At 38.6% G+C, this 15,366-nt stretch overlaps 1 protein-coding gene across 12 annotated transcripts in view; it reads left to right on the top strand.

Moving 5' to 3' along the window:
* The first annotated feature begins 2,269 nt into the window (after positions 1–2,269).
* Rim (Rab3 interacting molecule) overlaps positions 2,270–15,366 on the top strand; it is a 98,912-nt gene continuing 85,815 nt past the window's right edge. For 2 of the 12 annotated variants that reach the window (XM_087355520.1, XM_087355521.1), the window contains exons 1-2: positions 2,271–3,611; positions 12,147–12,351. In XM_087355520.1, coding sequence (XP_087211646.1) covers positions 3,325–3,611; positions 12,147–12,351 — 492 coding nt within the window. In that variant the 5' untranslated portion in view covers positions 2,271–3,324. Of the gene's footprint in view, positions 3,612–12,146; positions 12,352–15,366 lie in introns of all 12 variants that reach the window. The other 10 variants (XM_087355524.1, XM_087355515.1, XM_087355514.1 and 7 more) reach the window with 7 other exon arrangements.

Here is a 15,366-nt window from a genome sequence, read left to right as displayed (position 1 = left end):
TTTCTTTTGTTCATAAAGTGGCCAGTAGCTAGTCAGAGTAAAGTTCACCACAGCGAGATGGCAGGAGAGTTCAAGATCGATTTGCTGGTACAGAGGCTTTGTATGTGGTCGCGACTTTGGTTAATGTCAAATTTTATTCTAGAAATGATCTATATGACACGCCACATGAAGTTTAAATACCGCTTACTGTTAATTGTGTAAAAAGATATTTCGTAATTTTGTACTAACTTTACTTCATGGTGAAGTCTTTCTTCATTTTCATGAAAGGAAATGTTGTGCTTTGGGGAGAAAGAAAGTTATACAAATGGTTTACAGCAGCTACTTTGGCACGCCAGAAGTGAACAGTTTATCAGAGTATCTCAAATTTATTCCGATGTTCGACAATACTGAGAACATTCTGTAAGCATCGCTACCATTTCGAAATTTAGTTATTAAAATTTAATTAATCCTATCGCTATGTCCTTTGGGTGCTACTTGTTTTAAATAAAAATAAATTATGGTTATAATTATTTACTAACCCATCCAATTAGAAACCCATAAGTCATAAAGCAGTACCGAGTTACAGCATTATAATAAAAGCAACAAAGTGACTGAGTAATAAACCGAATTCAGGAAAAAGAAAGCTTAAATTTGTGGCAAAATGAAATTACTATTTCACTTAATAACTTAGTGAATAGTTCTCAGGAACATCAGACCTACTATTTAGGCTATACAAGAATTATCACTCCTTGTTTCTATATTATATTTCAGGCTTCTGTAGAATTAAACTGTGGAAGTTTTAATAACTAAAGTACAACTTGAATGTTGGTAAAGTTTACTAAATGATTTAAAAGTAACAAGTTACAGTGATTCATAATTATTGCGAGGAGATTTTCTGTCGCATCTCGAGTTAACTTGTGAGAAGTATATCAGAAATATTGTGTGCTATTTTATGAAACATAGTATAATGGCTAGACTAGCCTAAAATTACAAAGCTGTGTAAAATTATGCACCCGTGTCAACTGACAAACGAATTTCTCAAATGATTTTAAATTTAGCGCCATTAGGTCGGTCGTGTTGGTACTCAACTTCAGTGAAAGATGGCGTATTGAGACAGCGCGGTTTTCAAGCTTTGTGTGCAAAAGTATGTTATTTTGGTGCTTCTCTCACGAGTTTACGGTCGTAGTTAATCAACAATGGCAGCCCAAGATTTGTGATAAGTTTATTGAAAAAGACATTCAGTGAAGAATTTGGAAGTAAGTCATAAGTAATACTAATTGCTTAGAACCGTGTTTCTTGTGCTTTTAGATGTTGGTTTGGAAAGGAAGTGCAGCCAACTTCGAGTTAAATGACATGATCAGAGAGGTTCTGTGTAGCACAACTACCGTACTGGGTTTTCCGATGTTTCTGCACATTTTATTACAGCCTAAGAATTTGGTAGTTCTTTAGTACAGGTTATAATAATTTAATCTCACAATTTTCTGGAGAGATCCAAATTATTATCTTTATTATAGTTTTCAAGCCCCATAATGGGTGTCGTTCACAAACTAATTTTATACCCTCTTCGTTGTCCACCTTCTTATACCTACTTGTAAATTACAACAAAACACAGCAGTAACAGATATTCTGCTATTCCTACCAGATTGTGCGGAATCAGAGTTACTTCAGTTTATAATCGTTAGGTTTTCGCGGCGTCGAGTTTCGTAACCTGCAACATTCGACTGGGCTCATACCCAAGAGCCGAAGTTATATATGTGTGTATATATACATACATACATATATATATATATATTCCGATACAGTTCTGGCAAGCGAGACTGATTCAATGTAACCACTTCTCTTCGTTTACTCAGACTATCGATATGTTCGACAGAATGCTAGTTCGTGAGGATCTCAAATATGACCTTTTCATGTTCAAAAACTGTGTAGTCTATCATGAAGGCGTCGGTGTCACGATGTCCACTCTTGATCACCTTTATACAGACGACGTCTAAAAAACACACAAAAAAACCGCCCACGCACATAACATGCGTTGAGCATGCCGGGAGGAAGTACATCCCCACGCATTATACCGACGCCTGCGCCCTTTCTACAGGTTTGCCTCCCTCGTCCTCCCTTGCCCAAGTTTTCAGGCGTCCTTTTCTTGGACTTCATTCACCACCGCCATCCAGGAGCGATGACAGCGCCTCCAACACACCGGATCAATACCTTCCACTCCATCCCATGTATGTGTATATAGTGTCGTGACGTCATTGCTAGGACACACGCCATTGGTTTAGATTTAACGCATCCTATTATGTATTAACCTCTGCATGAATGAGTAATTTTAGCGAAGAGGGTGAAAAAGGGAGAGGACGGTGATGTGTTGAAGGATTCGAAGCCTCATTAAGTTGTGTTGTACGTATCTGATAAAACGAAGTTAAGGTTGTCGGGACTATTTTCTTCGCAAGTTATCTGTGAGAGGACGTCATGCTTCACATATAACGCTTAAGTTATCGAGTGGACGCCGGGCACCATTATCACTTCCACAAATCCAAGCAAGACACTGTTACCTATATTTAACCCTCCCTAACCCTCTCTCGTTTTCCCTCCCTACCCTGTCACCCCAAAAAGAGGAAAGGGTTGTGATTCGGTTTTTATTCTTCTCCGCGAGTGAACTTATCAGTGCAACTGCGAATGAACTGTAGTGACGTGTAAAAGCAGACCGCTGGTGATGTGAAACTGTTCGGGATTCTGAAAACAGAAGCTTGCTGACTTCAAAACGGAGAATTTTCCTACACGTTCTATATTGTACAAAGTAATGCGAGAATGGGGCACGAAATTCAGCGAGATATATGTAAGGGAGGACGGAATTTGATAATGCAAGATCGTTACGTCATCGTCGGCAGCAATGTCTGGTTTCACACCTGCACAGTAAACGAGGAGATCGTCCCATCGGACAAGAATCCTACGTAGCGTCGTCTTCACCTTAGTTCAATTCTATCCATATTATAAATCGCGTATCCAAAATGCCATAGATAAACTACAAATATTTGGTTTTTGTTTTAATATCTCCCGTGTGTGATTGATATTTTATTTTTATTTATGTGTGAGTGCGCGGTTAATGCTTTTGGAAAGAAGTGTGTATATAAAATAGCTGGAGTAATATTCAGCAATGTATTAATTAATAAGAGATTTCGGTTATCAGGTTAGACCGAACCGAGCTGAACAAAAGAGAAAGAGCTACACCGAAGGAGAGAGAGAAAGACGGAACGAGAGAGAGAAAGGAAATTTAAAAAAGAGGCTCGGATAGAAACAAAATGGTGGCCGTCGGGTGGCTATGTGTAACAGATTCGCATCGCAGCAATGGTGGATCCATTTCACCACGAAAGTGTCCAATTATTCTTCCTGCCCAATGCTGTTGGAAGCAACAAGCGTTCTCAGGATAAGAAAATAGCCTCGGTGCAGCGGGAAATCATCCTTCGACTCACCGTCTCTTTCATAGTCGGAATTACTAGTGTAAGCCACTGTCGTCACTACACGATGGCGGATTTACCGGATATGTCACACCTCACAGCCGAGGAAAGACGCATAATCGAGTCTGTCATGATGAGGCAGAAACAAGAAGAGGAACGGGAACACGAAATCATGAGGTGAGTTTGGATTTCTTACGGCTAGCCAATAATGTGTTCAAACTACACTGCTCTTAGATCGTTGACCTAAAAATGACTTCTAGTTAGTATGAAACCAGAATCTGCTAGTAAGCCTATAACTGATGAGCATTTCGTGATTAGTGTAAGCTAAAACATATTCTAAACAAGAGTGGAATATGTATTCCATCGGATAACACCTAAGTTACAAGTGTGTTCTTCGCTGATCTGCATTCTTCTATCAGACTGCACAGCAACAACCTTGAAGACAGCTAACTGCAGTCTTGATATTCGTTTACTACGGATACAAGTCAATTATTAATATCCTCATTACAGAACTCATACTGCCCAGAGTTGTAAAGTAGTCTTCCTTGTATCTGATTAAAACTGGACTCATCTGTCTTTATTGTCCGGCTTAATGCCAGGCTCACATGGAAGGTTCTGGTTCCATAGAAGATGAGGAATTTGTTGTCTAGTGACTGTCAGCTTCAAATGGTAATTTGCATCGAAGTATTCCGTTGTGTATTGTTTAGACGACTTTTTTCCCATAATTTGTCAACATCTTCTTTTATTATACAAAATAATTTTAGTTAATGGAACATCTTTCGGTCTTTATATTACCATCTTCAGGACTTCTTGACTAGAGGTAATGTAGACAGATGAAAGTAAAATATCCTTCTAGTCAAGTAAACTGCTATATGGAGTTAGTTTTGCTGCATTTCATTAAATGCTGGTCACATCCAAGAATATTTCGAATTAAAGTTGTAGGTCTTAATGAAATCTGTATTTTTGTTATGTTAAAATATTTAGTCCAGTGAGAGCTTTTATTCTGTGAGAAAATAAATTTGAGCTTGATCTAAAATTAGGATTACATAGAACGGATATGGGTAAACATTAAACTCAGGGCACACATTTTAGTGAAGATCCTCCCCGAATAACAAAGCCAGTATTCATTTACATCGGTTCAGTACTTCTGAGATGAAACATGAGGACTGGCAGTAACGTATTGAAAATCACGCAGGTCAATAAATACGAAAATTTCATTGACGTTCTATGGATTATTTACAGGTATGGATGTAACGTTACTAGATAATCTGCATTTCCATGCTTAGCTGACGAGATTTCAAATTAATGCTAACAATTAGGTTATACTATTCTATGAATGTACAGTAATTTGGTTAAAATTAAGTTTGTAGACGAGATATATTACTTTAAAGAATAACGACAACTTGTAATTTTCGACATCGGTCTACTGGATTGTAATGCCATGCGGACTTACAGGCAGATACCATCTTTTCAGAGGAACTTGCTACCTCAATCTTAACCCTGAAGGTGAAGGCAATATATCCACACGGAATTACAGTACAGAAGACCAATATCGAGATCTTTATCTCCGCGATAACCTCAAATCTACAGTTGGCAAAATATAGGATAAATATTAATGTGAATAATTTCCTTCTAATTTGTTGACTATTATAATATTTTCAGATTGCTGAAATTTCTTGCGTATAAATGTTAATATTAAATATAGACACTTTTAATATATTATATGTAAGCAGTCTTTAAACATAATATTTAATAATTGTAAAATTTATTAGAACAGGCACCCAGAAAACGTTATCTACAAAGATTCTACCCTCACTCTGCAAATGAACATATTTAAAATGTTACATATACGAACTTTCCCGTCTCCTTTAAGTTAATTTTTTTCTTTCAGTAGACTTTAAATTTGTCATTATTCATTCCATGCGCCTATATTTCACTTATCAGTTGATTTTTAAAGTGTCCCTGATCTGTAGTTGTGATGTGAGGACACAGGGCATGTCAGTTGTGATATTAATACGTATATCGGTTTATTTTACTAGCAGGAACACAGAACTCTAAATGCAACAGCATGTATAAGCCATGTCATAGCCACTTATTATCTATATTATGCCACGCAATCATAAGTATACGTCAGAGGCATGCCATGTTTTATTCTGTGTTACACAGTAAAAGTACCTTAATTAAATTTTTACATGTTCAGACTGCATTTTTCACTTTTTATACAGCCTAGTCTATCAAGATCTTAAAGTGAATAACCAAAGTGTTGATGTGAGATTTGAGGTTCTCGGTACGCTAAAGATGACGATGTTGTTTATTCTGGGCTATGTAGACACGTAGGTAGATGTCAACGTTTCGGATAAATATACTGTCTCCGTCTTCACGGCTGAAGTGGCGGTGCCCTTCATGTGACTCTTTATATATAAATTCTCTACTTCAGCCCTAAGGATGTAGACAGTAGACCAACGTTAAACACTTAGCGACCGCACCTTACTATTATGGAAGGACGAAAAGTTAAAATATATACCACAGTCTGGGGCACACACATGGTTCAAATGTGCTTTCTTTCTCATGTTACGATTTGGATACATCTTTGGGATTGTTTTCCGTTCATCGTATATGCAAATTTACTATTGCACATTAGCCAAAACCCCATTATTACTTAGCTAATCACAATTGACAGATACACTTCACAGAGCGGAAAATCGCCTTTTCTATGGATTAATTTAAATATTACCCGTCTCAAAAAGATCTAAATGAAACTGTAAAACTATGCGATATCTACGTTTCGTGTATCGTACAATGAACTACCTTTTAGAAAATCGATTAAGATTGACCCGAGCCTCATGTAAAGTGGAGGTACAATGACCTACATGAACCAGAATTAAATTCACCGACAACATTAATTTAGACCGCTGATACCAAATTTAATCGAAAAACGACTTGTAGATTTGAGTATGGGAACAGACGGAGACGCTGTCCACTTTAGCTATACGTTAATTTCGTACACTTTGTGAAAACATAAATAAAATCATCCAGATTTGGTGGTCTCCCTTCGGATGTAGGTCGTACCTGCGTAAGGGACGAACGTACGTGGCCAGCTAATGGGATCAGAAAGAAGTGTGGCTCGTCCTCGTCCTATGACATGAAGCCCACGAGGTGTGGGGTAGCATTATCAGGCACTCTTCATAAAATAAATAATGAACGTGTAGACATGTGAAGAGACTATTACTAAATTAATTACCATTTGAAGTTTGTCACAGGGTTTGGAAGAATGGGATAATATACGTTTTAAAACCACTAATAAAACTAAAAGATGTTTTTTTGTAAATTGTCACTGTGTAAATTTTATATGCCGAGTTAAAATTCGCCAGTTATCATCTTCATACGAAAACAGATGCCTTTCCTTTTATCTTCGATCCAACTGTGGGTATTATATAGGCCTATAATATACATATAAAGTGTATTATGTAAATATATAATATACTGAAGCTCAACATCGCTGCGAACAAACACTACGACATCTAGATGACAGATAACAAGAAAGATACGAATATAGATCGTATAGCCGACATTTTGTCATTAATTCTCCTGAAAGAGGGCCGTATAAAAGTAAAATATGATTCAAAGATAATGTATAAAAACAAAAGGCAGTATTTTAAATGAGGATAATGTTGTTTTCCTCAAAAGATTACACAATGGCCATATACGTGACGTTGATAACAGAAAGTTAGAAACTGCCAATAGGTTGACAACAAGTGACACGCTGTCCTGAGTTAACGAAAATAGCCAGCAAGTAAAAACCTACTATTGACGTTTATACTTGTAGGCTGTACAGTGCGTGCTAAATAGGGAGGAACTTTATCAGTTGCTCAGTTCTCGCAGCTTTAGAGTTACACAGTATATTAACTGTGACAGAAATTTAATAGCTGAAACAAAATTTAATGGAGACTAAAATCAACCATAGCAGAAACTTAAATAACAGAACGAATTAGACGGAAATTTACTTGACGATACAATTTAAAGGTCTACATAAAATACAGAGAATCTGTATAACATCATGCTCACATTTGTCCGAGGCAAGAATAATTAGTTCTTAAACATGGGCCTGCATGCAGGAAGTCATACAGAAATGCATTTTATGTCCGTGCCAAAAAGGTTACGTGGATTAGTAAATTTGTTATGTAAGTTTTAATTTTACCTATTTTTCTAAATTGTTTAAAACTATAAAAAATAAATATAGTTATTTGTTTTTTTACACATGTTCGCTTTGCTCAAAATATGGCGATGTTTATAATGATCAAATGCGGAATGGTAATTAAATATCTAAACACTTTCTGACGATATAGTTGTTTATGAAGTAGTGGATCGCAACTCGATAATGAGTGGGATCCACCGCGTGTCACAAATGCGTGAAATTAAAACAGAGATGCAGCTTCTCAAACAAAGGTAACAAACAAGTCTCTTAGGTCGAATGAGTGTACTGCTGTCACACGAACAGGATTTCACGGGCGAATACTTTTGGTTTATTTGAACAGCCTGTACCATATAATAGCGAATTGTTTCTGATGTGGAAATTGGAGGTCGTGGTATCTTTTAAGGCTTTAAGAGTCTGAGAAGAATTATGAGAAGCCTTAGTAAATATTGACTCTGGTCTGAGATTATAACCAAAAACTTCTCGAATACGGTAGGAATAACTAAACCAGGGTTTCTCAACTCACAGTATGCGGCTGTCGATTTACATTTTTGCTCCGTGTATAATTACTGAAATACTGTATTACCCTGTATAATGAAACGTAGTTACCTGATAGCAGAAATCGGTTTTGGGAAGCAGCGTACCTGTCGCTGTGAGCAAATTTCCGGCCTAATGAAGAACGTCCAATCAAGAACAAGGACTCGGCTTTCTCGTGAACAGGCAGAGGGATGCATGGCCAGAAAATTTTCTTCATATATGCTCTTTCAGAAATATCTTGTGAAAGTGTAATTTGGATTTAATTTTTTCGTACATACGGTCCACTGGATGGATTTGATGAACATGCTGGTTTAAAGTAGTTCTTAAATCTGCGAGACATTTCTTGAACAGCTGAACAACTGTCAGTCTTTCAAGAAAGTCCCTACATGTACTTGGTTTTGTGTAATTTATTTATACCGGTAATTCAAATGTGCTTTCCTTAAAATCCTTATTAAATTTACCGTCATCAGGTCAAAGTTTATTGATGAAACGGCAATTTGAAGAGAAGCAGTTACCGAAACTGACAGGGTGGGACCTTAGCTTGGACCTTTAGATTTATAATTAACAACTCCTGATATCGAAAAAGTTATATGTTACGAATTTACGTAACTGGACTTGGTAATAGAGAGATATTTGTCACGTCTCAAAATTATTTCCAGTGGTGAATCATTTTTATGTAATTTCGTCATGGATTACTTCCAATTAGTTAACCGGATTGCACAAAATTTATTTCTGAACGATGTTCTGACGAATTTCAAAGTAACAATAATGTAACACCACGTATATACCCCCCCCCCCCCAATACACACACACACGAGTGCTTATTTTTGCCGCACGTAAGATACTCCACTGATTTAAAAATAATTTCGGCGCTTTAGAAACTGCGGCTTGTTAGTACTTAAGTTTATAGTGGAGCTACGGTCGCAAGCAACCGAATTTTAATGAATTTAAATTGAGATTAGAAATATGGTGTTAGCCTTTGCTTTGTAAAAACAGCATAAAAGGAACAAAAATGGCAAAGTAGTCATACACTGAACTTCAAAGGCACACCGAAAACTCCACCGTGAAAATATTTTCAACGGTAAATAGAACAAAGGAAGAACGTTGTTTGTGTCTCCAGCCTAGCGTCAAACCATCTTTGTTTTGCTTCTACAGGCATGCTTTATCAGATTCTCGTAAAGTATTCAACATAAAAATAGATTCATGAATATAAAAAAAGAGATGCCCACTGACGTCTATCGTCCATCCAGCCATGCATTTCTCGCTTACTTGCTCCTGGTGTCGCCGCTTCAACGTCAGCCACTGTTTTCTATCGATTACACTCGCTTTCACACAGCAGAGCGTAGCGTTAAAGCGCTCAGTGAGCGAAGCGTGCTAAACACTCCATCATCTGGTAAAATATATTTTTTCCACATCATTTGCTACCTTTTTAAATATCTTTGTTGAATTTGTGTTCAGATAGTAATTTCCAGTGATGGGGACCTCAATTGGGATTTCCAACAACCACTACTACAACAATACTCTGCCGTACAATTCTTTCTGTGGCGCGAACATAACAATCTAAATACATCTTTTAGAAAGCATTAGTCTGTTTTACATGATACGTTCTGTTCATTTGAAGGAGGAATATAAATCTCGTGTGAGAAAATACAGTTTTCAAGAAAATCTTTCTATGTACCTAAGAGGGATGAAGTGGACAATGCCGAGTATTACATAATGAGCGACTGCGTGACTTGTACGGCCCACGAAATACTAGAAAGAAAAATCAATGATGTCTCGACATATATTTCGGTTCGGTGCAATAAATGCATATAAACGTTTGGTGGAGAAACATGTTGCAAATTGGTCATTCGGAACGCCGAGATGAACGTGACAAAATGTAAAAATAATATTTAATTAATCTTAGGGATGTCGTTTATGATGGATGACATAACTTGAATTTAATCACTGACATCGAAGGGGGTAGGCGACAGTGCATGGCCTAGATCCTGTAGAGACTTCGCGTACCTCACACCTCTATTTGTATTTATTAGAATTGTCTTTTCTTCTTACATCGTCACTGAAGTTTGCCTTACACATCTCTGGCCGACAGTAATGAAAAAAGAATTAAGGAATACCAACATGGCGGCAGTGCGAATTTGTGAGGTAGAATACTGGATAATGAATTGGAATATCTAATATGGTGGTAGATATTTACTATTTTTATTATAACAGTTTTTAAGAAAATGGAATGTTGTAACATGGCGACCGAGCGAAATATTTTAGTCTGATGAATCACTGTACTTAGTAAATTGGAGTGTAAAATTCTTATGGTAAATTTTAGGGACTGCTGAATAAGATCTAGCACTTCGTAATGTCGACATAGTGCTACTGCTTGCATTGCTGTTGTATGTACTACACCCTTCTTTGTCTGGCCATTATTCAGTTTGCTAATTACGGTCCCTGTTAAACAAACCTGCAGGTGCGTCAATATTTCTGCGTGGCAGCGCACATACGCTTGTCCGTTTACGCGTAAGCGGCATTGGACCTCCCGTCATACAGTGCCATACTGAACTGAAATTCTGAATTTCCTCTACTATTTTTTCAAGGTTCTACACTTGTCTAGAGAATGATAACTTGTTATTTACAATCACCAAAACGCCTATTATACTATCGGTAAATTTTGCTTAATTATGCGCCATGCCACGAAAAACAAATCTTTGCGCTTAATTAAACACAGCTCCATGAAGATGTATAGGAGGAGGACAGCTCCACGCATTATAAATCCCGGCACTACATGAAGGTTATTCAGTTTCACCCCGCGAGGAAAGATTTCACGGTAGGCATCGGATGAGTGGCCGGGTGGGCCTAAGAGACGGTCTGAACGGTACGCCTTTTTCTTGAAGCTCGCTGTTTGACTTTCATTCATCCTTTTAGGAAACTGAATTATGTAGACTCGGTGTTACATGTTTCGCATTCCTTGACTGAATGAGCGGCTTAAGTAGTTTCGGGAGCAACGTAATTATTGAGTGAAATGGTGAATCAGTAGGCTACGTAGTACACTAAAATCGCAAATTAACAAGTAAATGCAAAAAAGATAATCTTTTCTTTGCTTTAAAGCACCATGAGAGAACACATATGGGATACAGAGACAAAGGTCTTCGGCTCTAAACGGAGGTGGGTTGTTAGCACAACGCTAGCCGCTTTATATCCGCACATTGTACGCATTTGACTAAAGACAGGTTTAGCCGTAGAGTCAGTCTGAACGTTATGGGAGAATAAACGCACCTTTCCCTACTGGATCCTGGGATACTAAGAACGACCCGTTCTTCAAGTGCCTGAGCACTGCGGGTCCCAACTTTTTCATTGGCTTGATCTGATAGACAGTCGGTAGGACTCTTTGGACGAGGGATCGGCCCGTAGCAAGGCCTCTACCTGTACACAGGACAGCAGAACACAGAAAAACATCCATGGCTTGAGTGGGATTCGAACCCACGGTCCCAGCGACCAAGCGGCACAAGGCCCACGCCTCAGACCGCGCGGTCACTGTGGACCTGTCTCTACAAGTAACTGAACCCCGAGTGACAACCCCTTAGCCAGTTTAGTTACTGAGATTTTCAGGTTCTTTAGTGGAGAGGATTTTCTTAATTTGTACTCAACAAATGTTAGAGTGATAAAACGTAGAAGAATTAAGTCCCTTCTGGTTTATTCGGCTTTCGTTAGTGTACAATAAATGTTTTAAAATAATCCTTCCTTAAGATGTTTCGCTACGTTTTATTGCTCGAAAACAGGATTCTTTTTATGGTGAACATTTTAATAATTGTAACTGCTAACATTCCTTGACATCTATTAAGTGTAAATCTCACTGCGAAATCTCATCGACATTCTTATAAATAACTTGGAGAGACGAAACAGAGATTTGCGTTTATATCAAGATATTCAAAGCAGACGATGTTTAGATTCGGGAATCAGTTCTGAATCCCCGCGTGTTCCATGATCTGCAGGCGGAAACAAGACGAAGTCCAGGTCCTGGAGGACACAATACGGCAGAGAAGCGAGCAGCAGAAGAAAGCGGGCGTGGAGCTGGATGCCACGTGCCACATCTGCCTCAAGACGAAGTTCGCGGACGGAGTGGGGCATATCTGCAACTACTGCAACATCCGTTGCTGTGCTCGATGCGGCGGGAAAGTCACCCTTCGCTCAAACAAGGCAAGCCGATCATAAACACGTCTAAAACCGAAAAACTGTCTTATCGTACGTATATATAAAATATGCAAACAAACAAACAAACTATTAACACTATAAAAAAGACACTAGTGCCATACGCGTTTCAACCTCCAGAGGTCATCATCAGTAGCATCAAGGAATGAATTAATTTCCCTGTTGCCACTGATGATGATCTCTTGAGGTTGAAACGCGTATGGCACTAGTGTCTTTTTTATAGTGTTAATAGTTTGTTTGTTTGTTTGCTTATTTTATATTCTAATACACTACACGGTATGCAAAGTTTTAAGCGTACATATATATATCTGGTTCCAAGAATACAGATTCAAAAATAATGTAAAATTACATCATTCGAAAGACGATGTCGTAAAATATGTAGTCATCTCTAACAATAAAAATTTGTAATACATGTAACACATTTTAAAAACAAAATGTATTTCGGAAATAGCTGCTGCACTATGTATCTCAGGAGCAAGGTTTGTCTCGGGTACATGGGAGTACATACCCCATAAAGTGGTGAATAGATGGGATATAATAATAATAATAATAATAATAATAATAATCCCTCTCTGCGTTATGTGCGATGTTTTTGGGTTTTTAATAATACTGCATTTCTGCCCGACCACACTTCTGGACCACAATTCGCCACTGTTAATAATGCTTTGTTGTCAGGGTCTCTTTTGCAAAAGCAGAGTTTGCGATATGAAGGTGAAAATTAGCATGAAGATAGATAGGATTGTTGTGATTCAGGGAATGTATGATGCAAATTTGACCAGAGTTTTCCACGCATCTTCCCGAGATTTCCGGTTTTGGAAATTCCTGTTTAGATTAAATCTCTCTCAGTACCAGGTCTTATTCTTCTAAAATTAATACATATATGTTATTTACTCTGTTAATTACAGCGTAGCAGTGAGAATCACAGTTAACTTTGACATGGTGTTTATTTACGTATATCTGAGCGACTACTGTATCCCCTAATGCACGACCCGTTTGGTTATGTGTGGTGTTATTTTAATATACGAGCCGGACGACCGGGGTTCGATCCCCGATGGGGGCAGAGGATTTTTCCTCTAGCCTCTGCGTCCAGACAGGCTCTGGGGCCCACCCAGCCTCCTCTACAATGGATACCGGGGTCCTTTCCCGGGGGTAAAGCGTGATGCTGACCACTCACCCCCATCTAGTGCCGAGGTCAAGGAAGAGAGGAGCTATACCTCCACTCCCCCCAAGCGCCTACATGGCGTATAGTGGGACAGCTTTTAGTTTAAAACGAGAAGCTGTGAATAGGGAAAACTGGCGAACTCTTTTTGGGCAGAACAATGGACCTGTCGTCAGACAGAACACTAAATAATAATAATAGCGCTAAAGGACAAACTTACCTGCAACCGGTATTCGACATCTGTGCAAGCCATACGGTTAATAGCGTTCCGGAAAAACTTTAATAAAACGGAGTAAATGTTAACAATATTTAGGAGTCAAATTTTAGCGTCAAAACTTGGTATCTGGGACCTTTATCTTGTGTGTGATCCAGATCATGAATCTGGAGTGCTAAGAGAGATAATGGCTAGGAAAGGAGGGCGTGTTCATCTGAAGAGATCAATACATTGCGTCATATCCTGGTCTATGACGTCACGCTAGTAAATGGACCAGTCTGTCGGCGCGCGGATGTGTTGCGGAGTGCATACTTATCTCTTCGTGGCAGTTTGAATGCGGATTATCTGTACTTAGTTGTTCACTGTCAGTCGAGCCTATGGCATATAATCAACTCTTTCATCTTCGGTCTCGGCCCGACACTTTGACTCTCTACGAAAATTTCACTTTTTGGTACAAGGCATAACTGCCAACCGCTCCTCGACTTTAAAATAAGATAATTGTAAGTGGAGTATCGTTAGAAGTCAACCAGTGATTAAACTGAGCCCGATGTAGTTTAAGCTCTTGATGATGCAGAAAATACTTTTACATGCATATTTTCCATATTCTCGAGGGCACGATCCTGAGATGATAGCAAATGCCGAAAAACACGAACTATCTCATGCACACTTTTAATAAAGCATGTATTATACAATTTTTTCTTTACAGATTTTAAAGTTCTAACGCAAATTTTCTTTCGTTCTGGAGGAATATGTGAGCGGAAAACGTAAAATAGCAATGTAAATCGATGCGAATGTTGCCAGTACAACAGTTAGATTATTCGAAAATGAATAATTTCAGATTTGAGTACCTATTGGTATTGATTTCAAATACTGTTGTTGAGAAATTGTTAAGTTAAATTTAGGCTTCGTGCAAAGTAACTGCACCGAGCATCAAAATTTACTGTTCTATGCAGACAACAAGAAACTATGTAAGATTTGAGGTTTTCACAGCGGCGAGCATGAAGATGTCTGTCTTCTGGGTTGTTGCGCTGTGTAGTCTGGTCGATGTTAACCAACGTTTCAGAGGTCATACTGCCTCCATCATCAGGGCGATGAGTATGAAGATTTCTGTCCTCTGGGTTGTTGCGCTGTGTAGTCAGGTCGATGTTAACCAACGTTTCAGAGGTCATACTGCCTCCGTCATCAGGGCGATGAGTATGAAGATTTCTGTCTTCTGGGTTGTTGCGTCGTGTAGTCTGGTCGATGTTAACCAACGTTTCAGAGGTCATACTGCCTCCGTCATCAGGGCGATGAGTATGAAGATTTCTGTCTTCTGGATTGTTGTGCTGTGTAGTCTGGTCGATGTTAACCAACGTTTCAGAGGTCATACTGCCTCCGTCATCAGAGTACAAAGGTTTCTGTCTTTTGGGTTGTTGCGCTGTGTAGTATGGTCGATGTTAACCAACGTTTCAGAGGCCATACTGCCTCCGTCATCAGAGTATGAAGATTTCTTTCTTCTGGGTTGTTGCGCTGTGTAGTCTGGTCGATGTTTGCCAACGTTTCTGAGGTCATACTGCTTCCGTCATCAGGTAAACATCTACCAGACTACAAAGCGCAACAACCCAGAAGACATAAATCTTCAAGATACTAC

This window comes from Zootermopsis nevadensis, unplaced genomic scaffold (genome assembly GCF_977971745.1).
Source record: "Zootermopsis nevadensis isolate Lab colony 2312 unplaced genomic scaffold, Znev_1.0 Znev_ptg000024l, whole genome shotgun sequence".
Classification (NCBI taxonomy): Eukaryota; Metazoa; Arthropoda; class Insecta; order Blattodea; family Termopsidae; genus Zootermopsis; species Zootermopsis nevadensis.
The sequence above is the reverse complement of the archived record's forward strand: the minus strand, read 5'-3'. Positions and strand labels throughout refer to the sequence as shown.